A 14,548-nucleotide genomic window follows, 5' to 3' on the forward strand; every position below is an offset into this window, starting at 1 on the left:
TCACTTCAAGCTGATTGGTGAGACTCGGGGTTTGAATGAAAACTTTAACTCATGAATAGCACCCTACAAGCGAGAAAATACGACAAAAGGCCTGTCATACAAGAGGGTACTCACAGAGGAAATACTGCTGGACACAGATCTTGTACCGGCAACAGCAGTTAATGGTTGTTTGAGGGTAACAAAATCATGGTTATCAATTCTATATTTGTGCGGCATATATAAACTAACATGGGCATCACTAAATAACATTTAATCAAGTAGACCATCTTCTAATTGATGAAAGGGGTACTATCAGTCTACTAGATGTTAGATCTTATCGGGATGTCAACTACGATTGAGATCACTATCTGAAAAGGGTGAAGTACTACTGCTGAACTACCAGACCATCAGCTACATCATACGTCATATGTATTTAAAAGTCGTTAATAACTATATATTTTCTGACCACCGACACAGGTTGCGCTTCATCAGAGCTATCTGAAGAAGAATGGTAATTGATACAGTAAGATAACAGCTAGATATAGACGGGAAAGTTGTTACCCATCCAGGAAGCCGTATAACCAGAATAGCAATAGGAAAGGTGATAACAGCATTATTTCTATTATAATAACGAATCGGAGGAGTGCCGATTATAAGAAAATCAGTGGGTAGATCAACTTGATTTGAAAGAGGTAATAGAATAATCAGTTCGGCATGGTTAACTAGCTCTAACGCTTCAAGCATAAGTAAAAAACTCTATTGTGGAAAGGTGGTGCGATGGATTTTCGCTGCCTCCTCGCTTTGACACTGTTTACAACTTAAATTTCCTTTTTGAATTTTTCTGTATACTTAGTACGAACGGCTACATGATATAGAGGTGAAACGAGAAACGGAGGTCAAATATTTGGGAATTAGACTAGACAAAAATTACTCTGGAAAACACGGAAAGCCACGAGAGGAAAAAAATGGGGTTGCAGCCCGAAGATACTACTTTGAATATATACTGCAATAGTAAGGCCAATCATTACATATGGAGCAGTAATCTGGGCAGAAAGAACCGAACCCAGCATACAAGCCAGGAAATTACACAATCTCCAAAGACTGGCTTGCGTGTGCATCAGTGGGGCAATGAGAACATGCCCAACGGCATCCCTAGAGGTCCTTCTGGGATTAACCCCTCTCCATCTGCACATCCAGAAGCAGGCAAGGAGGGCAATATTCAGGATAGCCGGGAGTATTATTGAGGCGGGGGGGGGGGGGGGGGGGGGGGGGGAAGATTGATACCAAGGGATAATATGACAACGAGGTTTCACTTTGATAAGAAGTTTGAAACACGTTGGAGTACCAAGGCAAACTGGGAGAGCGTAGCTGTGACATACGGCTCAAACCAGCAACTGATTACTTGGTACACTGACTGATCCCTCACAGCAGAGGGAACGTCATTTGTCCAAGGAAAATGTACTTCGAGTCAATGGGCAGATACACTAGCATATCCCAGCCGGAAATATACGCCATAGACAGATGTGCCTCCTTTAATCTCCAAAGGAACTACAGGGGGCAGAACATTGCTATTCACACGATTCACGATCAAGGGACTTAGGTCCAACCAGGTGAACTCAAAACTGCTGTGGGAATGCCTTGAGAGACTGAATATACACTCGGCTCGCCCAACAAAGTTTGGATACTCTGGGCCATGCTGGGTTGGGAGACAATGAGGCAGTGGATGAATTAGCCAAGAATGGAGCAGGGACGCCTTTACACGGGCCGGAACCCTTCTGTGGAATCGAAAACGATTTCATGGCTATGACATTAAGAAATCAAGAGGTACGGTTGAGGGAACTATACTGGGCGGGCCTACCAGGGATGGAGCATTCCAGGTTGCTTATTGTGGGACACGAGCACCCCACAAAGGATTGCTCAAACCGAACCAACAAGAACCTTCGAACCATAGCGGGAATTCTCACTGGTCACTTTCGGCTAAACTACCACCTAGGCAAGCTAGAGATATCTATGGACACTGCCTACAGGTTTTGTGCGGCGTATAATGAAACCTCTATACAAGTCTTGGGACAGTGTCCGGCACTTGTGCAAAGTAGGTCGAGACATCAGGGAGAACACTTAATACCAGATGCAAAGTTGAAGGAACTGGAAGTAGGGAACATACTAAAGTTCCTGGCGGTTATAGGCTTGCTTGAGATACCATGATTAATAGGTACACTATAACCGCGACTGCGACTTTTCTTCAACAAAATAATGATAATATTAACAACCTCTTAAAGCAACAAGGATAAAAACAAGGTATTCCATGCAGTTACGTGAAAGACAAGTGGTATGACACTCCCATATATAGTAACTGGATATTAAAGTAAGCGAATGGTGGCGGTTTATTCTTTAGCGATACAATTAACAGACTTGACAGTTTTTAACCACGAATGTTTGATACTTGTATTGGAACTTAAAGCACTAGCTTCATTTAGGTGCTCTGAAGTCTTCTAAATCTTCGATTCACTTCAGTTGCTTTAATAAGAAAAAGATCCTATGGGTTCAGCGAAAGCAATTGAAGCACCATTCATCGAAACGCTAAAAAAACATTGTATCCTAGGAACAGTAGAGGGACAGAACTATGGAAAAGCTGATAGGATATTTTTATCAAGTTGAAATAATTAGATGCATCAAATTTTCTATATCGTAGATTCCAGATTGAACGGTAGAAGGAGAGTATGCGCACGAGTTGGATTCTTTCCCATACGTAGAAGGTGAATTAGAATTCTTTAATTGATGCAGTGTGATTATCAGGATAGTTTATTACTTTTACTTTTTCGAACTTTAGTGCGACTATTTGGTAGAGATATTTAGTTTGTCGATATTATATGATATGCAAATAAATTCCGCGGGTAATAAATAATTTTGATCCAATAGGACAGTTCCAATTTAGATTCCAATTTCCTATATTTTATTGAATAGTCCCCTTAACCAAAGACATTAGATCTTACTTCATTGCAATTATCTGGCATTGCTCCTCAGGGGATGGCAACCGATGATCGAGTGGAAGATCGTCGTCCTCGTTAGCGATACGGTTGTTGTTGCTGGTGCTGCTACTGCTAAGCTGAGCTGCTCCTATCACAGTGGAGTTATCGTCCGGAACGTCAATCGAATGGATGAATGTGGAAATTGGTTGTGATTGTTGTTGCTGGGATTGTATGCTCCGTGACGGCGACACCGATGATACATTGCCGTGTCCATTGATGTTCGAACTGCTAAATGTTGAATTATTCATCATGGAGGTACTGTGACCGACTCGGGATATACAGTCGGGCGTGACTGTTATGTCACCCAGTGCTTCTGTTGACGTCCATTTCCGAAGCTCCTCAACGGCCGCGGGCTGTAACAAAGTTGTAAATATGAGAAAAGATTAGAAAGATGTGTTGTGTGGGAATGTGATTCAACAAAACAAATAGTCATTTACATCTTGGATATTACTTAGACAACATGCAACATATATAGTTAATTAGAAATGTGATTTATTTCATTTCAAGTGAATGGTACCGGCACCCACTCCACATCTATTACTAAAAATAGCATCTCAGCTTTTCACAAACATTATTCATTCATACCATGAATTTCCATCAAAACGAAACACAATGGTACCAATCTCGAAAGCAAGCAAGCCCACCAGCCAAAATTTGGCCATGACAAGGTTATTTCATTGAACCTAATAATTCTTGCAATTCTTCCATACAATTTGAATACAAGTGCTGCAAAAACTCAGCAACAAAGGCCCCATTATGTTCTCCTGAACAAGCAGCGATTTTTTATTTCGTACATTTCCTGGACATTTCAAGTTGGACATCAGCAACAAAAGTTAGCTCTCACACATATGCTGCACAATTCAACATTTTACACATTCCGGCTCCACGTACATTATTTCAAAGTCAGTTTTTCAATATTCATGCCACAAAAATTGCTGCTTCACAAGTTTCACACAGAAGGTCTACAAGGTGCGTTCCTCGGGCTGTTGTTCATTCAATTTTTTATTCTTATTGTGGAAAAAATTTGATAATGCAGAAATTATTTCCGCCTTAAACCATGCATTTGCTGAAGTAATGCTTGTTGGCTTCACTGGTCAGTGAGTTTCCCATCCAATCTAGCTTGGATCAAAAATTGCAAATTGATCCATGTTGACTTGGCAGGAAGTAATGTTGAAAGGACATAATCCGCGAAATAAAACGAGTAATGATTTCTTAATGGGTTGGCTAAATATCAGTAGAAGTGTCTCTTCTCGTTTCGACTGTTTAGCCAAAATTCATGTCTCCTCATGACAACTCGATTTAATTGCGTGTCCGGCACAATTGAGATAATTACTCTATTGGGCACAATGGGAAACGCCAATGTAGTATAATATTAACGACTCAACGTTATAACTTGACTCTTCAGTATTTTCATTTACCACTTTTTACATTGGACCGTCAAACTTTTTCCTTTCAAAGTGTTTTCAAGATAATAATGGAGAATACGAAGAATCATATAATGGACCTACATATCAAAATGAATGATTCGATAAACCCGTCTTGACGATTGATACTGTGCAATTCATTCGCGAAATATTAAGCAATTCGTGTCTAATAATTATCCAAAAAGCTTGAGTGTATTACTTGCTAGCTTCGAGAGGTTTTGCCACTTCTGAAAGTTATACTAGAGCCGCGAATTTCCAATAAATAATTACCGAAATTCAAGGAAATTTATGAGGAAGTACTAATGAACATATTATACCCACTGAAATAATTCGTGATGGGAACGAAAACAAATAATAGGCAGGGTACCGGCTAGAATAATGCATTATACATTTACGACTTTCACTCGATCAGGAAATTAATGCACGGTATTATTAGTCTCCTACAATAATGGAGGCAAGGGTCAGCACTAAGATAGCCCAGATAAAAGTCCACCATGTAGAAACTGTATCTGAAGCAATTGCAAGGCTCAAGAACCCCGAGCATATCGGGGCAAATGCATGGGCTGCAAGGAGGAAATATGCAAGTAATTTGAGATTCTTCTTGCGAAAAGCCAAGAGCTTGTACCATTCTTAAGAACAATTTAAAATATACAGTCCCTGGCCAATTTATTACACGCACTGTAAATTATTGATAATTGCATGGGATATTATATACATTTAACCTTACATATAATTATTTTTGTTTAAGGCGAGATGAGTATGAGAAACTCGGTTGATTCCCCAGTTTAGAAAATGATTTCCGAATTCATTTTCATATTTGCGAGTGCAGAATACCTCACTATTGGATTGGCCGAGTAATAGCTCCAATATAAACCCAACTGAAGAGGGAAATGACTAAAGAGGTGATCACAACCATATTTCAGCTCCTAGAAAAAATAAACCATGTGTGGAACCATCATCCTCAATTGCAGCCGAGCAGAATTGAAGCTCTCGCAGCGGCAAAAAGTGGCTCAACCAACTATTAATATTTCAATCTGCAAATAGCATTTCATATTTTTGCTGCTTAGTGTTTCAATTTCCATTATCAACAATTCCTGAATTCAGTCAGAACTAACGGTGTATTAATTTCTGATTGTGGGCAGATGTAACAGCGTTGCAGGAGACGCGTAGGACAGGGACCAGTTTCCTGGAGAAGAGTTGTTAAAGCGGCCATCCAGTAAACCATGTGCTCAGAGTAGGTTTTTTAGTCAGCCCAAAAATCAAACCTACTGTTATCGGCTTTGAAAACATAAGCGAACGGCTATGCACTCTGCGCTTGCGAGGCAAGTTTAGAAATATAAGCCTCATTAATGTTCACGCCCCTACAGAGGAGACTGCAGAGCCAGAAAAGGATACCTTCTACGAGGCAGTAGAACGAACCCTCGAAGCCTGTCCCAGATATGATATCAAAATCATACTTGGGGATTTTAACAGCCAAGAAGGGAAGGAGCCCGTATTCAGGCGATACGTTGTACGTCCCATAGCTTACATCAAAATACAAATGATAACGGATTGAGGATTATTCAATTGCAGTGTCACACGACATGGTTGATGGAAGTACCTGGTTTGTGTGGAAAGCGGTCCACAAACCAACGTGGTCCTCTCCAGACGGGACCACTTTCAACCAAATTGACTACGTGCTGATTGAACGCCGACACCTCCCAGCTTTGATGCGTATCAGAACATATATGGGAGCTAATATAGGCCCGGACCATTAACTCATTGGCATAGTGTTCCGAGCTCGAATAACAACAACACCTAGAATCCCCTCTGACAATCAGGTGAGAGTTAACACTGAAGCCATCCACAACACAGCCCTCCGCAACACCTATAAGAGGGAAATGGATGCCGCAATAACCACAGTCAACAGAGACCCTGGAGCAGCCCACCAGGCGCGCAAGTTTTACCAACAAGTCAGCAGGATGAAGCCTTATACACCTCGATACTCATCCTGCCGAGACAAAGAGGAAAATTTGATTTTCAACAGAATGGGCATATTGGAGCGATGGGTTGAGTACTTTGATGAACTGCTGAACAACTAGAACTTCGGCGAGTTGGAGATCCCGCCAACTGAAGACGATGGACAAATACTGCCACGACCAAGTAAAGAAGAAACAATCCGTGCAATTTATTGACTTAAAAATCATAAGTCGCCAGGAGCCGATGGAATTACAGCCGAATTCGTTAAATATGGAGGCGACCAATTACACCAAGTGATTCATCAACTTGTACTCAAGGTGTGGGACAGCCAATTAATGCCTGACGACTGGCAGGAGATATCACGCAATTCAGCAATTATAGAGGTATCACGTTGCTGAGTACCATCTATAAGATATTCTCCGCTATCTTGCTAGGACAGCCCCGTACGCCCACAATATTATTGGACCATACCAAAGAGGTTTCACTCCAGGCAAATCAGCAACAGATCATCGACAAAATTGATAAGACTAACTAGGCTGACCCTGACCAACGTGCGAGGTTAGATAAAAGCAGTAGGATTACTCTCAAGACCATTCGACATCAACAACGGTTTACCACAAGGGACGTCCTATCATGCGTCCTCTTTAACCTGGCCCTGGAGAAAGTGATCCGTGATGCTGAGGTAAATGCGAGGGGTACGATCCTCTTTAAATCCACCCAACTACTGACCTATGCTGACGATGTCGACATCATGGGAAGAACGACCCGAGACGTACAAACTGCCTTCATTTAGATCGATCCTGCCAGTCCTGAAGTTAATCAAGCCAAAAGAGAGGACGGGAGAAGGAGGTGATTCTTGTTAGGCTCAATAATCTTTTAGGAGGTCCAAATATCGAGACATAAGTACAACGAAATTGTTAAAGATAAAGGAAAACAAGAGGGGCGCGCGTAATTTTTATCCTGGGCCTGGATTTCTTTATGGACCTGAATGCAATCATCATGGCTTCTAGAAAGTTTAGTAGAAGCGAACACTGCGACGTTAGGGACCGATGACAATGTCATTGATTTTGTTCTATCAAAGGCCTGATCTGGATACAGTTGCGAAGCTTTCAAATTTTCATCTAGCACATTAAGCCACCATGCCTTTTAGTCGCTTACCATCGCCTTCGATGGTCAGACTAATCTTAGCAAGTGAGTTGGTGCGAATTACGTGACCATACCATACCATAATGAAATCAATCATATAGAACCTAATAAATAGGCGTGAATTTACCTTATATAGATATAATCTAGATAATCATCGTTTCGTCTTTGGCATTTTTCTAAACAGAGTCGAAAATGTTCGAAGACACTTCGACAAAGAGCCCGTGAAATAACAGATATATTTCCTGTAATTCTTGCTTTTAATAGAAGCAGCGTCGTTAGCTTAAAACTGCCTAGACTTATATTTCCATAAAAGGAAATCTGCTTTTGGCAAATCGGTACTCCTAGGTAGCCACGAGATGTACCCCTTTTAGGAATCTGCTTTTTCGGGAACCTTTTCCTTAACTACTTGCAGTTACTCGTTAGATGTGTGGCAAGTGTTTTCATTTTGCTGCAATCACACGTGCTGATTATAGCCAGCAAAGCTAGGAGCTGGAAACCCTCATATATAATATTCCCAAATACTCAGGACAGTTTCAAATAATCAATAGTATGGCCTCGAAAATCTCCAAAAGAGGGGCCAATGATGCCTCTAACTGAATTAAAGCGAAAATTTTTGGATTTTGTGTTATTGTTTTTTCATAATAGTGAAGCTGAGCATCTCAATTATTATATCGTTCTCTTAAGTAGGGTACTTTCATTAGGAACTCGTACGTCGTCAATTCATTTCTTTGTGGAGTATCGGACAGGACTCTCCGTTATTTCCCTCGAAGTTTTTCTACTGAGTTCTATGCATGTGGTAAGCCCACATGGGACGAAGACAAGGGCGAACATCCATCATGACTGGGATTTAAACCACGGGGCAATGAAATTGAGAGACTAGAGACCCTTCACACTTTCAACCACCAAATTTGCGTGAGGTAATTTTTAATTTGGAATTCAAATTAAATTAGGTCCCCCTTCAAAAAATTAGAGGTAATAGTTGCAGGCAATTGAATGAAGTTCAGTAATTTTTGACTAATATTGAAATTGCGAAAAGTAGGAGTATTTTCAAGGTAGAAGTATTTCGAAAAATTAAAATGCATTAATGATTTTATGATATTCTCCCGAATGTGGGCGCAATTCCCAAAATTTGTTTTTCACATTTCTGATAAAATATAATATTTTAACTGATCCAATAAAAGAGAACTTACCAATCTTGTTTCAATTTCAACATCAATTCGACTTCGCATCTTTCGGAATTTCTGTCCAAGAACAGGAGTACAAATCAATTCCGTATCCTGTTCGCCAGTAATTTCAGCCAATTCACGCATACTGGAAATTGGTGTCTTAGCTGCCGCTTCGTACAATTGACGAAGATTTGAGGAACGTGTTTCCGGTGTAAATAGTTCTTTATCAACTGGACGTATAGATTTAAAATGATTTTTTATATGGACGAATGTTTCTAAGTCACTTTCAGCTGAAAATAAAAAAATAAAGAAATTATGTTAAAAACATCATTTACTATAAATAAATAGAATCATTGTCTTAGTACATAGTGCATTGCAGTTAAGTTTTGTTCATTCCTTATACATAGACTCTATGAAAACTTGAAAATGCCAACTGAGCATCACCGAAAAATATTGTCCACGAAACTCGTTGTGAGAATATTGCGGAATGATAAAAAATAATTCCGGGCGGAACGTCTCACCATAGAATTGAAGTTTCTGCACCACAAGGCAATGATTTTGCCAATCCTCATGTATTCCTGCGAATCGTTAGCCGTATTCGGGCGAAAAATTCTCAAAAGAATTGTACCGCTGATTGAGTGTATTTAACCACTACGCTCTCCAGAGGTTTGTAGATAATTTGTGGACCATGCAGGAACATAGGAAGTAGGTTTCGAAAAATCGGCCAATAGTGACATAACCTCTCGTAATAATAAATTGAATGTAATTAATTAGTATAAAATAAGGTTAACAATATGAAAAAACTTTAATTTGGCCGATTCCGATTTGGCTCCTAGCCCCAAATCTTCAGAAGAATTTTAGATGGAGTGAGGGAGGGGCCAACCAGAATCCGTCGCTAATATCAAAATCCTAAAACTCCAGCGGGCGGAACATGTCGAGGGGATAAATCACCAAGGAGTTCTCAGATTCCTGCTTAAATTTAAGGTGAAGGGCAAATGGCCACTGGCCCGGAAAGATGATAGAACTCAGCCAAACGCTAGTCAATTTCTTCCATTAGAAGACATAATTGTTTAATCGAGCAAAATAGAAATCAGGATTTCGGGAGGACATTAACATTCATCGGCATAGACATTCTTTGTTTGCATAAAGATCCGTTTCTGAACTAGTACACCCTGTGACAAAACCTGCATCTTTTATTTCAACCTCATAGCCATAAACGAATTATCCCTTCCTATTAAAGTGATGACTCAATAAGAAAAGGTAAATAAAAGTTTTATAGACTTTTTAAAGTTCTGACTATTTTTTAATTCCTCTGCAGACTACATGTGTTCACTCGGAAATTATAAAAATTGTTATTACAAAATTTGTTGAGTGTGAAACAGTGAAATTATACGCAAAGATCGCTATGGCTCATAGTTTTAAGGAAGACGTTTGTTTCAAATGTTATTGTGTGGGATATTAAGTAAAGGGGTGACTTCTTTCTAACTCCCTTCCCACCTCTCCCTCTGCAACTGGTGTCAAAACTGAGAACTGATTCAGAAATTATTAGTACGGACCCTCTATTTGACACCTCACATAGCTGTGTTCGAAGAAAACAATTTTACACCTGCCTGTTGCATGCAAACTTGTCTCTTAAGGTTCACATGGATTAAACAATACCAGTTTAGGATAAACTGAAGTAAATGTAGCTTTTGATGAGGCTTAGCCCCTTGTAAATCAAGACCGTTAACGCATCTTGTATGAGATGGTCTTAATCTAACAGAAACCCGTGAATCTAGATTACGGAATTAGAAAACACCACTTCCAAACTAGAATGATATGCAAACCGTATCCAGGGTAAGCGCGTCTCATAGAGCCTCACTGACACCTGGGGTCAAAAATGTACGAACGAGAAAACAAAAAAAATATTAAACGTCAAGAGAGCAAGACCCACTGCCGCAGATAAACCGGTTTATCAAGAGGAGCAAAATCTCCGCAATAATGATGAATGAATAATTGTGACAACATAGTTCCATGTCATACACCATCCGAAATGAAGGAGAATTAGATAATCAAGCAGTGGCGCCAAGTTCAATATTGACTCGTGGCGAAACTCTCAACTGACAATAATTAAAACGCATCTGATTTAGGGATATTAGATATCAGAAAAGTGACAGGTTTTGGTGGTGCAAAATCCAAATGATACATGCGCCAAATCAAAGGTAGCCTTACGCCGGAAGAGGCTTTTAAAAACACAGAAACAACCTAAAACTTCTCATGGAGCGAAAAGAAGGGGAGAGCAACGAAGAAAGGGACTGCTTCCCCTAAACCTGACCATGCCGCAATAACCGCAGTAAATAGAGGACCTGGAGATGAAGCATCAACTAATGATCTTTACAACCACCTGAAGAACGTTATCATGGATACGGCCACAAATATACTTGGCCCCAGCCGCAAAAGGAGTCGGAACGGCTGGTTTGACGATGAATGTAAGCTAGCAACGGAACGTAAGAATGCCGCATACCGAGTAATGTTGCATTCTCAAAGAACGCGGGCACGCGCAGAGACTTATCACGAACTCCGTCGAGCGGAGAAGCGACTTCACAGACGGAAAAAGGAGGCCTGGGAGAACCAACAAGTCTGTGAACTAGAAAAGTACAGGGAGCAACCGCACCAGGCGCGGAAGTTTTACCAACAAGTCAGCAGGATGAAGCCTTATACACCTCGATGCTCATCCTGCCGAGACAAAGAGGGAAATCTGATTTCCGACAGAACGGGCATATTAGAGCGATGGGTTGAGTACTTTGATGAGCTACTGAACAACCAGAACATCGGCGAGTTGGAGGTCCCGCCAACTGAAGACGACGGACAAATACTGCCACCACCAAGTTTAGGAGAAACAGTCCGTGCAATTCATCGGCTAAAAAATCATAAGTCGCCAGGAGCCGATGGAATTACAGCCGAATTGGTTAAATATGGAGGCGACCAGTTACACCAAGTGGTTCATCAACTTGTGCTCAAGGTATGGGACAGCGAATCAATGCCTGACGATTGGCAGCGAGGCATAATCTGTCTCATACATAAAAAGGGAGATATCACACAGTGCAGCAATTATAGAGGTATCACGTTGCTGAGTACCATCTATAAGATATTCTCCACTATCTTGCTAGGCCGGATAGCCCCATACGCCCAGAACATCATTGGCCCATACCAAAGAGGCTTCACTCCAGGCAAATCAGCAACAGATCAGATTTTCTCTCTGCGGCAGGCGATGGAAAAACTGTTGGAATATGGACAACAGTTGCACCATCTGTTCATCGACTTTAAAGCCGCCTATGATAGCATAGCCAGGGTAAAACTGTACACGGCCATGAGGGAATTCGGTATCCCGACGAAATTAATAAGACTGACTAGGCTGACCCTGACCAATGTGCGAGGCCAGATAAAAGCAGCAGGATCACTCTCAAGACCATTTGACATCAACAACGGTCTACGACAAGGGGATGCGCTATCATGCGTCCTCTTTAACCTGGCCCTCGAGAAGGTGATCCGTGATGCTGAGGTGAATGCAAGAGGTACGATCCTCTTCAAGTCCACCCAACTACTGGCCTATGCTGACGATATCGACATCATGGGAAGAACCACCCGAGACGTTCAAACTGCCTTCATCCAGATCGAGCAGGCGGCGCGAGATCTTGGGCTGCACATCAATGAAGGCAAGACAAAATACATGGTGGCAACGTCAGCACCGAAGACGAATCAATCAACAACATCAAACCGCACTGGTCAAACACAAGCACGAACAAGAATAAGGATAGGGGAATACAACTTTGAGACCGTTGACAATTTCTCCTATCTAGGGTCGAAAATCACAACCGATAACAACTACGATGATGAAATCCGCGCACGGTTGTTGTCAGCCAACAGAGCCTACTTCAGCTTACAAAGACTGTTCCGCTCGAAACGTCTCACCATAGGGTCAAAGCTCTTACTGTACAAGACTATGATCTTGCCAGTCCTCATGTATTCCTCGGAAACTTGGGTTCTTAGCGAGAAAAATTGCGAACTCTTGGCCGCGTTCGAGAGAAGAATCCTCCGAAGAATTTTTGGCCCCCTACATGAGGATGGACGATTCCGTAGCCTACACAATGACGAAATCTATGAGCGATACCATGACCGTCCGGTTGTGGATAAAATCCGGCTCAATAGGTTACGGTGGGCGGGTCACTTAATCCGTATGGATGAAGATGATCCCACCCGGAAAGTCTATAAGGGCAATATCTATGGTAGGAAAAGAAGACGAGGCAGACCCTGCCTAAGATGGAGCGATGGCGTGGGCCAGGACGCCAGACAGCTTTTAGGGATATCGAATTGGTGGACCTCGGCGCAAAACCGGGATGTCTGGAGTTCCTTATTAAGGCAGGCCTAGACCGGATACCGGTTGTTGCGCCGTTGATGATGATGATGAAAATCCAAATGATACATGCGCCAAATCAAAGGTAGCCTTACGCCGGAAGAGGCTTTTAAAAACACAGAAACAACCTAAAACTTCTCATGGAGCGAAAAGAAGGGGAGAGCAACGAAGAAAGGGACTGCTTCCCCTAAACCTGACCAGCGTTATGTATACTAGCGCAGTCAAGGGTATTAGGTTCAAAATTTTGCCTAAGACATTCTTATAGCAAGAACGTGATGAAAAAGGAGGCGTTGTGAACTTTACCGCCGAGAAAATGTATAATGTGGATACGCGAAGTTTATATCCGAGGGCTTATACTTTTCACCACGTAAAACAATGAAAGACATCGACATACAAGTAGCGTGATAAAGGTGGTTAAGAAAAATAACTGCATCATGGAAGTACGCATGCATAAGGAGGAACCAGGACGGAACCTTCTAACGAAACATTGAACATGTCAAAATAGTGGAGACTGAAACGCAGAACTTCTAAGGAAATAGACCTGCTGCTTAGTGAGGAAAGAGGCCTTCTAAGGGTCAAAATGGACAGCGAATCGCAAACGAGTACCATAACAGAGGAGCCGAAGGTTTTTTTGAGAATGGAGGGGCTAACTACAAATCTATTGCATAAGCACGTCCTGCTTGCTGCTTTCAGCTTTTCTTTCAATTCTTTCAATGAAAATATTAGCCATCCATGGAAACAAATTATTTGTCATAATCAATTTATGAAATTTTAATTTCTGGACATTTTTCCCGAGATTTGATTTTCGTACACCGAGGGAAAGCAAATTTATTTTTAACCACACAAATTATTCAAAAATCACTAGCCCATTTCACCGCTTTGTTTAATAATTCATTACTAACCCACCTTGCTGCTGACAAAGGCACAAACAACCGACCTATTGATTTTTCACATACAAATCAACCTGAACCCTCTAACGATTTTTCCTCTGAAATAAATCAAGTGGAAAAAGGTTCGTTGGACCATCGAAATACCAAATTGGATGTTTTGTTATCACCATCCTCTTGTCCCACTTAAAGGTACCTAGTCCTACGTTTGTACCTCCATCCTCCGAACACATTTTCTAAATCTAATTGGTTGTGAACATCAGCACCACAACCCATTACCCATTATTGACTATTTCCTATAATTCACACTGTCTCGGGCAACTGTTTGACGCTTGAATAATTCTTCACGCATGGTCAACCTGTTTCTATAAATTATTATTAGCACTGCATCACCAGGTACGGGATGGATTAACAGTGAAGATTTTATATCCAGAAGGATGGGAGAGGCAAAGATCATCAAAAGCCAAAGGCATTCGTTGGCCCAGTGGGAGCTAATTGAATTCCATTATGAATTCGTGTCGGCGTTGTTGATGTTCCAGCTTTAGTGTGAAAGCTATAATCAAGA

At 41.3% G+C, this 14,548-nt stretch overlaps 1 protein-coding gene across 2 annotated transcripts in view; it reads right to left on the reverse strand.

Annotated features, from left to right (window-relative positions):
* LOC119651312 overlaps positions 1-14,548 on the reverse strand; it is a 306,769-nt gene that overhangs the window by 60,504 nt on the left and 231,717 nt on the right. For both annotated transcript variants that reach the window (XM_038054841.1, XM_038054842.1), the window contains exons 2-3: positions 8,728-8,993; positions 2,973-3,361 (exon numbers count right to left, since the gene is read on the reverse strand). In XM_038054841.1, coding sequence (XP_037910769.1) covers positions 2,973-3,361; positions 8,728-8,993 — 655 coding nt within the window. The remainder of the gene's footprint in view (positions 1-2,972; positions 3,362-8,727; positions 8,994-14,548) is intronic.

The sequence above is a fragment of the Hermetia illucens genome, chromosome 3 (assembly GCF_905115235.1).
Source record: "Hermetia illucens chromosome 3, iHerIll2.2.curated.20191125, whole genome shotgun sequence".
In the NCBI taxonomy this organism is placed as follows: domain Eukaryota; kingdom Metazoa; phylum Arthropoda; class Insecta; order Diptera; family Stratiomyidae; genus Hermetia; species Hermetia illucens.